This window comes from Gopherus evgoodei, chromosome 22 (assembly GCF_007399415.2).
Source record: "Gopherus evgoodei ecotype Sinaloan lineage chromosome 22, rGopEvg1_v1.p, whole genome shotgun sequence".
NCBI lineage: Eukaryota > Metazoa > Chordata > Testudines > Testudinidae > Gopherus > Gopherus evgoodei.
In genome coordinates, this window is record NC_044343.1 from 16786829 (window position 1) to 16802695 (window position 15867).

General features: G+C 51.1%; 1 protein-coding gene across 1 annotated transcript; it reads right to left on the bottom strand.

Moving 5' to 3' along the window:
- Window positions 1-1485: 1485 nt before the first annotated feature.
- CAPS (calcyphosine) lies at window positions 1486-14369 on the bottom strand. Its single transcript, XM_030540735.1, has 6 exons — window positions 14233-14369; window positions 9531-9637; window positions 8874-9015; window positions 6229-6406; window positions 5395-5604; window positions 1486-1884 (listed from the first exon to the last, which is right to left on the bottom strand). The coding sequence occupies exons 3-6, from the start codon at window positions 8978-8980 to the stop codon at window positions 1783-1785; spliced, it is 597 nt and encodes a 198-aa protein (XP_030396595.1). The 5' UTR covers window positions 8981-9015; window positions 9531-9637; window positions 14233-14369; the 3' UTR covers window positions 1486-1782.
- Between the last annotated feature and the right edge of the window lie 1498 nt (window positions 14370-15867).

Here is a 15867-nt window from a genome sequence, read left to right on the forward strand (position 1 = left end):
CATATGGTACAGGCCATATGGCTTCCTGTATGTATGCTGCGCTTTGCATTAGGTCTGAACAGCAACGAGGTCAGTCTGCGAATGTGATTTCCCTGCATTGGGCTTCTGTATCACCTGATGAAAATGAGGGGAAATTGTCCCTGCTTGCCTGTTCCTGTAGGAGGGTCAGTCTCCATCCGCAGCACTCACCTTAGAGAATAGGCTAAACAAAATAAGCTTTGTCTTAAGTTTTTCATGTGATATTATGTGTATTATAATAGCACCTACAGGGCACAGCTGAGGTCACGGCCTGACTGCACTGGGCACTGCACATCCATGTGGTAACAGCCAGTCCCTGCCCTAGTTTGCAGTCTAAATAGACAAGACAGGCAAAGGGTGGGGGAAGGGAAGGATTATTTTATTTCAGGTTTTTATGTAGTTGAAATTCCAGGCTGTGCTGGGGGAGGTGGGAAGGGGGGGTCAATGTGGACTCTAGTCCATTTGTTTCTGGTTCTTCAGGCAGTTTGCACAACTGTATACAGCAAAGACTCCAATATAAACCAGCTGCATGGATTTAGTCTGTCAGGGACATGTCTGTTCTGCCTTGGCTCAGACACTAGGCTACAGGCCAGCTGATAAGCTATGCAAAAAAAAAAAAATAGCTGGCTGTGTGCCAGGATCAGCATTTCAATGGTGCTATGCAATGGAGCCCAGTTCTACCCCAGAGGGGAGTGACCCACCTTCTAACTAAACCTTGAATGTGCTGAGGGACTCTGCAGTAGAACTGGAAGAAATTTTATTTAGCATATATAATTTTTGCCAGAAAATGAATTTTTGGAGACTCTGAAACTGAATTTGGTTCAAATAGTTTTGTCCCCAAAAAAATCACCCTGAAAAATTGGTTCTCTTTTTGAAACTTTTTTTTAAATTGGCCAAATTTGAAAACAAAACCACAAAGATTGACAATACCCCAAATCAGCCAAATTGAAATGAAAAACTCAAGGGAGGGGGGGAGGATTGTTGACCAGATTATTTTTTTTCAATTTCAATCATAAAAATTTGAAAAAATACTGGATTTTTTTCTCCAGTTCAGCCCCTAAACTAAAGGAGCTGTTCTTTGCCCAGCTGGAACTAGAGGCCACATCTGGAGTATTGTGTCCAGTTTTGGGTCCCCATTACAGAAGGGATGTGGAAAAATTGGAGAGAGTCTAGCAGAGGGCAACAAAAATTATTAGGAGGCTGAGGGAACTGGGTTTATTTAGTCTGCAGAAGAGAAGAGGGAGGAGGGATTTGATAGCTGCCTTCAACTACTTGAAGGGGGGTTACAAAGAGAATGGAGCTTGGCTGTTCAGTGGTGGCAGGTAGAACAAGGAGCAATGGTCTCAAGTTGCAGTGGGGGAGGTCGAGGTTGGATATTAAGAAAAACTATTTCACCGGGAATGGGTTCCCTGGGGAGGTGGTGGAATCTCTTTCCTTAGCGGTTTTTAAGACCTGGCTTGACACAACCCTGGCTGGAATGATTTAGTTGGGAATTGGTTCTGCTTTGAGCAGGGGGTTGGACTAGATACCTCCTGAGGTCTCTCCAACACTAATCTATGATTCTCTATTCTGCAGGCAGGTGTCAAGATTTCACAGCCTCTGGAAAGGCCTGGTAACTCTAAGCTGGGCCTCGTGGTGGCAAGCGATTTGATCACTACGAAAAACAGCATTTTGCTATGAAATGTTGAATAGGATATTTGGAAACTGCCCTAATCTGGTTCTAATATAGCATCTTCCAGGACTGCACTGGATTCCCCACATGTGCTACAGCTTCCAGGCTCTCTTCATCATAGCCACGAAGTAGTCATCGCTGTCAATGGATGCGCTGACCCCACTGTAGTAGTTCAGGAACTCCTCAGCTGTGACCTGTTAGAGTGTGAAGGTGAAAGTGGCATCTTTGAGAGGGGCTCAGAACAGGCCTCAGAGCTGGAGGCTTATTTCACTATTAAGAAAGGGGCTTCTGTTTTGCTCATCCTGGTGTAACACAGGAAGGAGCACTGTGTGTCCTTGTAGGAAAGCTACCATGGGAGCTAAGGGGGTTGGCATGCAGGGGCCTGATCCACTGCAATTTACTTAATTTCTTTCATAAGGGATCTGGGCTAGTTTTTTGGTTCTGCCTGCTGCAGCAGGGGGCGCAGGACACCTGGTTAAAGCTATCAGTTTCCTGCCATTGCGGGGCCCCTCAGACACTGGTGCACTTTGGTCCCTCCTGTTCTGTGGCACACAATAGCTTTGTCTCCAAAGGCTGCAACACTGTGGTCTAATTCTGGTCATTAGGCTAGATGTAGGGATGCCTGGGTGGTGGTCGGTGCTGTACACAGCTCCGACCATATGATCGCGTGGTCCCTTCTGGAGTTACCTTTACTGGCAGAGTTTGTCTATGCTGCAGGTGGGAGTGTGTTCCCAACACAGGTTGACAGATCCCAGCTAGGGCCTTGGGCCTGCCGTCCGTACATCTGCTGGGGTTGGGCAGGCTTGTAACTGGACTGCTACCCTGAGCGCTACCCCTGCTGCCGCAGCCACACTGCTTTTTTCAGTGTGCTGCTCAAGCTAGCCAACTGGGAGGGTGGGATGTGGCTTGCTGGGGGACCCTTCACACGTCACTTTGTTTTGATCTGCCCCACCAGTAAAATAAAGATGAAGTTGTATAAATTCTGACTATTGTGTGTTCGTGCTAAGATGTGGGAGCAGAGATAAAAGCACAAAGCAGGCGGGAGCCTAAGCAACATCTCTCTTACAAGGAAGTGAAAATGTAGATGTTTGAGAGGGCCTGTTTCCTGCAGGGCGTCAGGCCACCAGCCAGTTCCTATAGCCAGGGCCATCCCTACCCATACACAAAGAATGCAGCTCCAACCCCTGCTCCACCCCTTCCCCAAAGGCCCAGCCCTGCCTGCACTCCCCTGAGGACTGCAATAGGGTGAGATCCGCCCCCTCTCCAAGTCCCAAGGCTGGGAGCCAAGGGAGCAGAGAGGAGGGGGCTAGGCCAAGTCGCTCCACTTCCCGCTGCCCCGTGAGTGCGGGGTCGGGCCTACCCTGCACTCACTAGGCAGCAGGAAGTGGAGCGACCCAGCCCCAACCCATTCCGTGCCCTGGCACATGCTGTGGGGTGGTTCCCCCTACCCCCTATGCCAGCCCCCCCAATCTCCACAGAGGCCTGGGGCCCCACACAGCCTCCTGGGGGTGAGGGAGGGGGCAGAGCTTTGTAGGGCACCAAAATGGCTAGGGACTGCCCTGGCTATAGCAATGCACCCAGGGTCTGCTGTTGCTAGTGACTGTATTGAATAGCGAGTCAGGGAAAATAAAGGTTAAATCTAAGTCATAGGAATATATTGCCATCACTGTTGGAAGAAAACTTTTAGGAAATAAAGTGCGGCAGGGAGAAAAAAACCATGACTTTAATGTCATGAGTACAGCTAGTCAGACAAAACTGCTGTAGGACTGCTACTTCACTGTTATGTTACCACTGTGGTAATGTAACATTAGATCACGATTTTAGCATTACTTTGTTCTGCAGTGGGGCAATTTAGAACCATTAGCAGAACTTCCACGTCTACTTCTCATGCCTAGAGCTGGCCAAAAATCATTTCTGGTTTGCACTCAGTCTTGACATTTTTACATTTGTTTTCACAACTCTAAGGTTGGCCCACCCCAAAATGTGGCATTGGGGGACAGCTGCACCCCTGTAACTCCCCCCAATGCACTGGCAGTAGGACCTGAGAATATTGCCACACTTCACCCAACCTGCCCTTTTCCTTGTGCCCAGCACATCTTCCACTGTGCATGCCTATTCCTACAGCCCTGGGCTGGGCTTCAGCATCACCCATCTCCTGCTGCTGGCTGGCAAAAGCAGAGAGAGTGTCACCTGAATGCTGCATTACCTGGCCCGCTCTGGGGGAAGACTGAGCAGGCAGTGCCCATATACCAAACTCCTTAGTAATGAACAGTTTTGCTTCTGAATTTTCCTTGATTTTTATGAAATGGGAATTGTGACAGAGGCACAACTGAGCAGTAAGCAGGGAATCCTGGACACCACTTAGCCCCTCAGCTGCCTGCTCGAGGCTCCTGTCGGGGGTACAAGGAGCCCTGTGCCCCTTATGGCAGGAGCAGATGTGTGTTAGTGTCTGGACCCCACAGCACCTATGTGCAGAAGGGTGATGCAGAGGATACTTGAACTCCTGGTCAGTGGAGCTGCAGATCAACACTGCTCTTGATAATCCAGTGTCTGAGCAGGGGGGATTGGCTGAGCTCTTCCCCTGCTGAGCTCTATTTCCCAACCTCAGTGCCTGAGCAGACCCATTCTCACCCCTGAAACCAGTGTGAGGGGCTGTGTGCCTGGGTCTGGAACACTGAGAACAGCAAAAGCAGGTTCATGAGGGAGGGAAACCTCTGGACCAGGCACCCCTGCTGCACACCATACAGGCTATTCCAGACCCTGTTGGAGCACAGCTCATTTCTGGGCATTTAAGGAATCCTTAGAAATGTAAAAGCCGGTAAAGCAATGGCCAGGCCATTAGGTCTGCTTGTGCTTATTAGAGTATTGTTTAGTTAAATGCGTGTCATTGGGAAAGAGAAAAGTTTTATTCTGGAATCCTCTTGACTAATTAGCCCCAAATTTGCAGCACACAATGTCTGTTGCATTCTATGATACAGCTCAAGCCTATCTCCCTACAGTGCATGGTTCTGGAGTACTTTGAACAATTATCACCTTCCCCTCCCCACCCTCCTGCTAGATCTCAAGAAATCCCTAGCCACATGACCCCAAATTGATCTCTCAAACTATTTCAGATCTTTGGCTGTCACAGCGAATTTCAAGCTGATCTGATTGTACCTGTGAACTGTAGAGCACTGAAAAATTGACTGGAAACTAACATGCTGTCCCTGTCCTGCTTGTGTAGCAGACTCTTGGATTACTTCAGCCTCAGACACCACTTCAGGAAGAAACATGTCATGTAGTGCACCCTGCAGCTGCTTTCTGCTGGAGCTCACTGGCTGAGAGCAGGGGCTGTCCATAGATGTCAGTTCTAGGTGCAGCCTGCCCATAAAACTAACTGCCTCATTTAGGGAAAATCTGCTCCTGCATTACAGTAATGGAGGTGTCACTGGGTGCACTTCTAACTGAAGCTGCCCGGAGGAGGAGGGGGTGGAGTGACCAGGTTTGCCTGACACCCCCCCCCCCCCCAATTTACTGCTTCGTTGTGAATGATCAGATTATAAACTCTCTGTTACCAGGGGAAGAGGCCAGGCTTCTGGCCAGTTGACTGCAGCTGAGCAGCACAGGGAATGATTACAGAGCAGCTGGGTCTTGGCCTCTGCTGAAATAGGCAGTTCAGGCCCCACACAACTCAGCCCCTTGGTCAGGTACTACCATCCCCTTACCTTCCCATCCTTGTCACTGGGCGAGTCAAAGCTGTCCAGGAATGCTCGGAACACCTGCTCCTCTGTCCATTCCCCGCTCTGGTACTTGGGGTGAGTTCTGCCCTCATACACCCCATGGAGATCCTCCACGCTCACCACGCCAGCACCAGTCTTGTCCAGTTTGTGAAATGCATCAGCTATAATCTGCTTCCTGGCAGCTGACATGGGTGGCTGCAAAGACAAGCTTTGTTAGTGGGGCAGTTTGTTGCCTTTCAGCTTCTGGGCACATACACCACTTGTCTGAGAGCGCAGTTGTGTGCCCCCTTGTGCCTGTGACAATGACAACTCCTGACCAGAGACTGGCAGTGACCCTTACTGGAGCAGCAGGGAGTGGAATTTTCTCCTTAGCAGCAGGGGCTGATTGCCCTAGAAACTGCCTGTTGCCTACAGCATGTGGAACCCTAGAAAACTCTTGTGGGGGTGGGAGGACCTGTGAAACCAGTGTCATCTCTGCCCCATACTTTGCCCATCTTAAGACACCTGTGGACAGAGCTACAGGAACTCAGCACTGCTGACAAACTGGCCCCCGGGCTCCCAAAATTAAGCACTTGACCACCTCCCGCAAGCCCTAAAGAACACCCTCCTTCCATCCACTGCATCTGCTAGCAGGGTGCTCAGCCCTGCCTGCAACCCTTCTTACTCACCGAGAGTCACTGCAAACACAGTGCTCGGCTTCTCCTGTGGCCCCGAAGAAGGATACATTTGCCTTCAGCTGGGGTCCCTGGTTCAGCCAGCAGTGTCATTAACCCACAACATGGCAAGTTCTCTCCCCATGCCACTGCAGTCCCAGCTTACCCTCAGGACTTCCAGGAACTCATCAAAATCCATCGTGCCACTGCTGTTCTTGTCACAGAGGCTGAAGATTTGCTGTGCCTCCCTGCTTCCCAGCATGATGCCAGCTGAGCTCAGGCCTTTCACAAACTCTGCTAGGTCCAAGGACCTGCTCTTATCATCATCCATGATGTGGAAAACTCTGCAGCGAGGGCATGGAGTGTGGAGAAGTAGAGCGAGTTGTGCAGTGCCAACATCACGTGGTCAAACTGCAGCAGTTGGGCCCCAACAATTATGAGCCATTTTTATGATAGTGAATTTTGGTTGATTTTTTTTGCCTTCTATTTTCTGAGCCTTTATGGCATGCTCAGGTCAGATTTTCTGGCATTTCATGGTTATAAACTCATATTTACTTTTAAAAGAAAGCTGAGATTTGCATCAGGAGCTGGAGCTTTAAGTAGAACATCAATGCACACAAGTCTTGCAAACAAAATCAAAATCGTTAGAGTTGACATCAGAGGCAGCAGCAGAGGGTGGGGAGATGGGTCAGGGAGAAAGTGGCTGGTTGCAGGGAGAGGGGTGAGGAGTATTCATTTTTGTTTAATGAAATTGGCGGGTCCCGGGGAGGGAGCATTTTACTTTTCTGATATTGGGCTGGGGTTCCCTTCCTCATGGCATGTGATTGTCACACTTTTACTCATGAGTAGGGCTGCAGCTAGGGAGCAAGGCTGCACCTTCATTTCCTCCTGGCTACTAGGGGTTCTTGGGAAGGCAGCTAGGGCTCAGGAACCAGCACTGCTGCTTCTTGGCCATGAGCAGCACATTTCAGCTCCACTCCCTGGAGCCAGGCCTGAGGAGTTATGGCACTGGGGAGGGGACTATTGTCAAGACAAACGGTGGCGGCAGGGGGGTAGGGAGGCGAGACGATAGTCAAGACAAAGGAGATAAGGGGTATGTGAGCCTCAAGAAGAATCATGCCACCCAGCCAGCCACATGATCAATGTACTGCTAGGTTAGTAGAATGTAACAGCCATCTACAAATTACAGTGAGGGTTTGGAAAATCTGAAACCTAGAAGCCATAGGGGAAAATACCTTTTTTAATCCACAACTTCCTCTCTGAGCTGCTGCAATTTAAGAAAATACACAGGGCACAACTTGAAAAATAAAAATTACTCAATTTTTTTTATTTAACATGGCTAAAAATGTAATTTTTTGGCAACACTTGCTTTTATAAAACAGGGCCTTCCAATGAAATTAATAGCAGCAGGGTTTGTTTTGTTTTGTTTTGTTGTAAGGAAGTACTGATTCACATAACACAGTCAAGCTGTGGAACTCTTTGCCAGGGGATGTTGTGAAGGCCAAAACTGTAACTGAACTGAAAAAAGAACTAGATAAGTTCATGGAGGGTAGGTCCATCTATGGATGTTAACCAAGATAGTCAGGGATGCAACCCCATGCTGTGGGTGTCCCTAGCCTCTGACTGCCCAAAGCTGGGACTGGACAACAGGGGATGGATCATGTGCTAAGTGCCCTGGTCTGTTCATTTCCTCTGAAACATCTGGCACTGGCTACTCTTGGAAGACAGGATACTGGGCTAGCTGGACCCAGTGTTACAGCTCTGACCCAGTAGGGCCATTCTTATGAGTGGGAAAGGGAGAGGATGAATAGAAGAGGCATCTTATGGCTGATGCAGTGGGCTCAGGACTCCTGGGTTCCATTCCCAGCTCTGCCACTCACAATGTGCTCTAGAAAAGTTGCATCACCTCTCAGGCTCAGTTTCCTAGTAGTACAATGGGGCTAATCCTGCTAACCTGCCTCCCAGGCACCATCTGCTCCTTGGCAGGAGAATTCACCACTCCTTGCTTGGTACCGGGGAACGCAGGATGGACTGGAAAAGGCTGCAACATCTCACATTACCATCCCCACAAATGGCACCTGGGAGGGGGCTGCTCTGGCTCCAGCCTTCTTTATATATCAGACAGTAATTGAAAAAGATGCAGAGCCCTGTCCCTGCCCCCCTACCCCCATCCCCAATGTGCAGGTCCTGGTCAGGACCTACAGCCCTCTGGGATGCAATGGAGCAGAAACATAATGGCTCATGGCAAACATCGCTTCATAACTGAAAGCACAGGGGAGGGGGGGGAAGGTGGGAGGCAGAGGTCAGTTGTCCAGCAAGGAGATCAGGCTTAACTTTCTCCTCTTGCTATAAGTAATCTGGGCCTCCCATTCATTAGAGCGGTGCATCTCAAACTTCATGGCACCGTGACCCCCTTTCTGACAACAAAAATTACAACATGACCGGGGGGGGCGGCACCAAAGCCTGAGCCCCACCGCACTAGGTGGAGGAGGGGAGGGGCCAAAGCTGCTGTCCTGGGCAGTGGGGCATATAACCTTAGCCCTGGGCAGTGGGGCTTGGGCTTGGACCTTGGATCCCAGCAAGTCGAACAGCAGCCTTGGCAATCCCATTAAAATGGGGCTGTGTCCCACGTTTGGTCCCGACCCACAGTCTGAGAACCCCTTCATGAGAGGTTTAACAGTCACTAAGGCAGTGATCACCCTGTGCCAATGGCTCAAGGCCCGGCTTTCATGTAATGCCCGCCCTGAAGCCACTGGGCTGGCACACTTCCTGGGAGCAGATTTTTCCCCATAAAAGGACATGTCTCCATACCTGGCCAGCCCCTTAATGCCAGCTGAGCCTCTTGCCAAGCACTGTGCCCTGAGCTTTTCTATGGGACTCGTGTGTGTCTCCATTCCTTGGTCCTCTGGGTTAGCCATGGAGGGGTGGGGGCAGACCAGCCAGCTGTCCGATTCTGGAAAGCAAAGCAAGACACTACATGTGATTCTGGGCACTTGGCCCCATGCACATACCCCCCCCAACCCAAGATGCCCTGCTGCTCCTACAGCAGCATAGGCCCATTCCACAAATCCCGGGGCACCAGTGAAGCGCCTCCACAAGGGGCTGACCCTGGAGTGAAAAACGGCCAACTAGTCGTGTTCCTTCCAACTGCCATGTCCCTTAAGCAGTGTGCTGAGAGCCAGGCTGTCATAGCACAGCTCAGCTCAGAGCCTCACCACTTTCCACACTGTGTAAAAACAAGCAGATCTCTCTTCTTTGAGCTCAGCTGTCCAAGTGCAGGTGCTGGGTTACAGCTCCTCCCAACCAGCAGATGACACAACACTGACTTGCCAAGGCCCTCGCAGATAAGCACCTAGCATCTCTCAGGCCTGGTCTACACTGGGGGGATCAATCTAAGATACGCAACTTCAGCTATGAGACTAGCGGAGCTGAAGTCAACGTATCTTAGATCGAATTAAAATTACTTACTGTGTCTTTGCAGCGCGGGATCGACAGTGGCGGCTCCCTGTCAACGTTGCTTCCGCCTCGCGCAGTGCTGGAGCTCAGCAATCAGGGATCGATTTAGCAGATCTATACTACAGACGATAAATCAATCCCCAATAGATCAATGGCTCTCTGATCCGGTGGGCAGTGTAGGTACCCCTAGGGTGCTCAGCACTCAAGTCTCATTGGCCAGGAGGCTGGACTGGCATAGCCCTTCTCATAGTCCCTTTCGAGCCTCTGTCCCAAACCAGACCCGGTCATCAGTTCAGTATGAGGGGCATCATCCTTCGCCTGCTGCCTGCCACTGTGACTGGCACTTGGACAGGTGTGGGCAATGGCCCAGAAGCAGCTCAATTAAAGCTGGGCAGCTGCTAGTTCTTGGAGTCTGTGTGTGAGTGAGCACTGTTGCAGATGCATGAATACCCCCTGCATGAGGGCAGCCGTCCCCTTCAGTTCCTTCCTACTGTCCATGACAGGAAGACGACCCATCCAACCACCCATCCCAAACCTGCCAGGCCCCAGCCCTCAGACAGCCTCTTCTCCCTCCAACCACCCACCCAAACCTACCTCGTCCCTGCCCACCTCTCACACAGCCATCACTCCATCCAACCACCCACCCAAACCTACCTCACCCCTTCCCACCCCTCAGGCAGCCTCCTCTCCATCCACCCACCCACCCACCTAAACCTACCTCGCCCCTTCCCACCCCTCACACAGCCTCCTCTCCATCCAACAACCCGCCCAAACCTACCTCACCCCTTCCCACCCCTCACGCAGCCTCCTCTCCATCCACCCACCCACCCACCTAAACCTACCTCGCCCCTTCCCACCCCTCACACAGCCTCCTCTCCATCCAACAACCCGCCCAAACCTACCTTGCCCCTGTCCAGCCCTCACGCAGCCACCACTCCATCCAACCACCCGTCCCAAACCTACCAAGTCCCTGTCCACCCCTCATGCAGCCTCCTCTCCATCCCACCTTCCCCAAAACCTGCCCGGCCCCTGCCCAGACCTCACACAGAGTACACTCCTGCCAACCATCCACCCAAACCTACCTCGCCCCTGCCCACCCCTCACGCAGCCCCCTCTCCATCCAACAACCGCCTAAACCTACCTCATCCCTGCCCAGCCCTCACGCAGCCTCCACTCCAGCCAACAACCCACCCAAAACCTGCCTGTCCCCTCCCCAGCCCCCACAGCCTCCACTCCAAGCACCCACCCAAACCTAACTTGCCCCTGCCCAGCCCTCACGCAGCCTCAACTCCAGCCAACAACCCACCCAAAACCTGCCTGTCCCCTCCCTAGCCCCTACAGCCTCCACTCCAAGCACCCACCCAAACCTACCTTGCCCCTGTCCACCCCTCACACAGCCTCCTCTCCATCCAACAACCCACCCAAATCTACCAAGCCCCTGTCCACCCTTCACGCAGCCTCTTCTCCATCCAACCACCTGTCCCAAAACCTGCCTGGCCCCTGCCCAGACCTCATGCAGCCTCCACTCCAGCCAGCCACCCTCCCAAACCTGCCTTGCCCTTGCCTTCACACAGTCTCCACAAAGCGCAATTGCTGGCCGTTTAGGTTGTTGGTTTGCTGGGAATATTCCAGTGTAGGCAAGGAACTGTGTAGCCTGGAACCATCCCAGACAGGAGGGAGAGAGATGTGGGTCTCTGTGCAAGAGTGGAGCCAGGCAACAACAGTGGACCATGGAGGGGGAATGCCTGGAAAAGCAGGTGCCCTGAACACACACAACTCATACAGAGTAATCTGGATTACTTGGTAAACTGAACACAAGCAAATGTGCATTTGTACACTGCCAAATCCTGCAGGATGGAGAACTGTAGCCTGAAAAGCAGTGACTCTGAAAACCACATCAGGGGTCATTGTACCTAAACAACTGACCAGAAGCTCCCAGGGCCAAAAGGGCTAACACCATCCCTGGATGTATTAATGGGGTTATCATGCAAGCATAGGGAGATGATAGTGTTGCTGTGGGAGTGACTCACCTACTGTCTCTTGTGGGCTGATTATATCACACAGAGATGAAAAGGCTCTCAGAAAAACAACAGTGATGTAACAGCAAGTCAAAATGCTGCCAGCCTGTGTGTCATGGTAACAAGCTCCTTCCCGCTGCGATGATACAGAGGAAGGGCACACTGGAAGGCATAAGCACACACAGCAATATAATGGGGATCACCTGTAGGAAATCCCAGCCACAAAAGCCGTGGGAGACATTTTTCAAAGGCACATGTGAGAGTTGGGTGCCTAACTACTCACTGGGCCTGGGACAATTTCCCCTGGGAGATTTGAAATCTGCCATTTCCCCCTCACTTTACTCATACCTAAGCAAAGCCAGATTTTGAAATGCAGCTAAAAGATACAAACAAACTGTCTGGGGGTAGATGTACACTATAGCGTGTGTAATCCCCAGCTCTGGGTGCGCTAGTGCTCTAAAAGTAGCAGTACAGCCAGGGAGAGAAGCATGGGCTAGCTGCCAGAATACACTCCACTGCGAGATCCTTGGAACATACTGGAGTGACTAGCCTGAGCCCCCTCCTGTAGCCACACTTCTATTTCTAACACACTAGCTTGAGCAGAACCAGCATGTGTCAATTTCATCTCCCAGCTGCAAGTGTAGCCACACTGCTAGCATCACAGCTGCATCGCAGCACTGTCCAGCCCAGCAGCCAGGCAGCAAGGCCTCCTGAGAGCTGAATCAGCAGAATGCCAATCGAGTCCATACCCACAGGGCAGCGCCATTTTCCTACATTGTCAGGTACAGAGAGTCCACTGTGACTGATCCGACCTGCCTGCCATGTCCCAGATCCCTTCAGGAGCAGCGGTGGAGCCTGGGCTCTGCAGGGAGAAATATGGGAAGGAGTGGCTGTGTCAGCATCACAGGCATCTAACGTCAAACCCAGCCCCATGTGGCTGAGCCACAACGCAGTCAGCCTGGAGCGGGTCATGTTAGCAGCTGTGTCCTGACAGCCAGCCTGGGCCCTGCCAGACTGAATGACCACAGCTCGCTGACAGGGACTGGAAAGGGTTTCAGTGTTATTGTTTCCAAGGTAAAGCCAGGAGTTCTCCCACTTCATAAAATCATAGACTATCAGGATTGGAAGGGACCTCAGGAGGTCATCTAGTCAACCCCCTGCCCAAAGCAGGATCAACTTCAATTAAATCATCCCAGCCAGGGCTTTGTCAAGCCAGGCCTTTTTAAAAACCCATTAAGGATGGAAATTCCACCACCTCCCAAGGTAACCCATTCCAGTGCTTCACAACCCTCCTAGTGAAATAGTGCTTCCTAATAGCCAACCTAGACCTCCCCCACTGCAACTTGAGACCATTGCTCCTTGTTCTGTCATCTGCCACCACTGAGAACAGCCAAGCTCCATCCTCTTTGGAACCCCCCTTTAGGTAGTTGAAGGCTGCAATCAAATCCCCCCTCACTCTTCTCATCTGCAGACTAAATTAGCCCAGTCATGGCATTACCCCAGTCTCCTCGTAAGTCATGTGCCCCAGCCCTCTAATCATCTTCGCTGCCCTCCACTGGACTCTCTCCAATTTGTCCATGTTCCTTCTGTAGTTGGGGGAGAGAGGAAGAAGAGAGAGAGACCAAAACTGGACGCAATACTCCAGGTGTGGCCTCACCAGTACCGAATAGAGGGGAATAATCACTTCCCTCGATCTGCTGGCAACGCTCCTACTAATGCAGCCCACTGTGCCGTTAGCCTTCTTGGCAACAAGGGCAAACTGCTGACTCATATCCAGCTTCTCATCCACTGTAATCCCCAGGTCCTTTACTGCAGAACTGCTGCTTAGCTAGTTGATCTCCAGCTTATAGCAGTGCATGAAATTCTTCCTTCCTAAGTGCAGGACTCTGCACTTGTCCTTGTTGAATCTCATCAGATTTCTTTCGGCCCAATCCTCCAATTTGTCTAGGTCACTCTGGACTCTCTTCCTACCTTCCGGCATATCTACCTCTCTTCTACCCAGCTTAGTGTCATCTGCGAACTTGCTGAGGGTACAATCCACCCCATCATCTAGATCATTAATGAAGATGTTGAACAAAACTGGCCCCAGGACCGACCCCTGGGGCACCCCGCTTGATACCGGCCAATTAAACATTGCGACCCCTTCCAACAGCAAAAAATACTGCATGATCCCGGGGGGGGGCGCCGAGCCTGAGCCCGCCGGAGCTCCGCTGCCCTCGGGGATGGGGGTGGGAAGTTGAAGCTCAAGGGTTTCAGCCCAAGGCAGGGGGCCTGCAACCCAAGTCCTGCCACCCAGGCCTGAAGTCCTCGGGCTTTGGCTTCGGCCACGGGCCCCAGCAAGTCTAAGCCAGCCCTGGTGGCCCCATTCAAAGGGAGTCATGACCCATTTTTGGGTCCCCACCCACAGTTTGAAAACTGCTGCCTTAGGGGAAGCAAAGTAGCAAACAGTGGGGCATTTAAGGCCAGAGTTCAAGACTGTAGTGTTGAGGCTTCAAGCTTCACACTGGCAGATGCTTGAGCAGTCACCTGTAATTAATGTGTCATTGTTCTCATTGTTACAATGATCTACCAGCTAGTCTCTGCCTGGTACCTTGCAGCCCAACCCGAAGGCAGCATTGGGGGTCCCACCTCCCCACAGCTCAATCACCCAGTTGTTCCAGGCACCATTAGATCCACTCAGTGCATTTTGCCTTTACCTTGATTCCCTTTAAAAACCTTTTCTTCCCTGGATCCAAGTGCAGCGGCTGCAAATCCTGTGTGCTTGTTAAGCAAGGGAGGGCAGGGCCACACTTATCTCTTTAGCAACGCTTGGAAGCTGCGTCTCAGCCATGTGGCTGTTGCTAGGGTGCTACAGCGCGCAGTGCCCTCAGGGCTGGAAGGTGGGGTGGAGCAAGGCGGGTACGTGAGCTGAGGCTGGCAGAAATATGTTGCATCCCATCCTGGAAATGTGGAGCTGGGAGCCTGGGGTATGGCAGAGGGAGATTTACAGAAGCCTCTAGTGAACACTTAGTCCCCAAAGACATGTGCCACTGCATTCTTGTTATACCAATTATATTAGACCAGTAAAAACCAGCAGGATCTTATTAAAGGGGACAAGGCAAAGATGCCACATTTATTATGATAACAATTTTATGACTAATAACTAATATCTTAATTCTTATACACACACATTATACCTAATACCTATACACACACACACACACATTCATCAGATGTTCTGCAGCTGCTGCATAGTTACCAGTCCTGAAGATAGCTTAAGTTCATGGCTTGATTTTGCAGCTTGGGTTTGTAGCTTGTGGCAGCTAACTGGCCAGGAAAGCCGGGCACAAGGACAAGCTGGATCTCTGTTGGGCAGGCACTGATGTCCTTCCATGTTGGCAGCAGAATGTTACCCAGAGTCTCTCATCTCACCCTTCTTTTTTTATAGGCTTTTAGTTTGGATTCAAAGTCTATAGGTCTTGCTGTGTCACGCTGCCTCTGGGTTTAGACTGATCACCCATCAATTGCAGGCGTGACTTTCAGCCTTGAACCTGGCTTTGATCTTCCTTCTGTTGTCCTTTTATTTTTAGGGTGGATGCTTCTTACTTTGTTTAGGGCTGTTGTCTAGGTCTTCAGCCGTTGGTATTTGAACTTTATCTCATCAGGACAGGCTGGGGCTGGAGGTTGATTCTGTCATTCATACATACCTCATTCACACATCTAAACTAAAGTAATAAGATTACAGCAGGGTTTGCAAAAATGAAGGTTGGAGGAAGCTTTTACAAAATGGAGTGAGTGTTTTAAAATGGGGTTTGAATTACGATATGGAACAGAAGTTACAGTGTAGGCAAGTGTAGTGAATGGTGAACAGAAGTTACATTAATAAAGTGAACAATTGAAAACAATTTCATTTATCAGTTCTACATTCTGTCCTGGGCCAGGCAAGAGCAACAGAGGCCCAGCCCCTCTCGCTGCCCCACAGCCCTCCCAAACCTGCCTGGCCCTCACGCAGCCTCCTCTCCCTCAAACCACCCATCCAAATCTACCTCGCCCCTGCCTAGCTTTCACACAGCCTCCACTCCCTCCAACCACCCGTCCAAACCTACCTTGCCCCTGCCCAGCTCTCACGCAGCCTCCACTCCCTCCAACCACCCATCCAAACCTACCTTGCCCCTGCCCAGCTTTCACGCAGCCTCCACTCCCTCCAACCACCCGTCCAAACCTACCTCATTCCTGCCCAGCCCTTGGTAAACTGAACACAATCAAACATGCATTTGTACACTGCCAAATGCTAGGTCATACATGTAGTTCTGCTTCACGTAATTGTTCAGGTGTATTCCACAGTAGGTGCT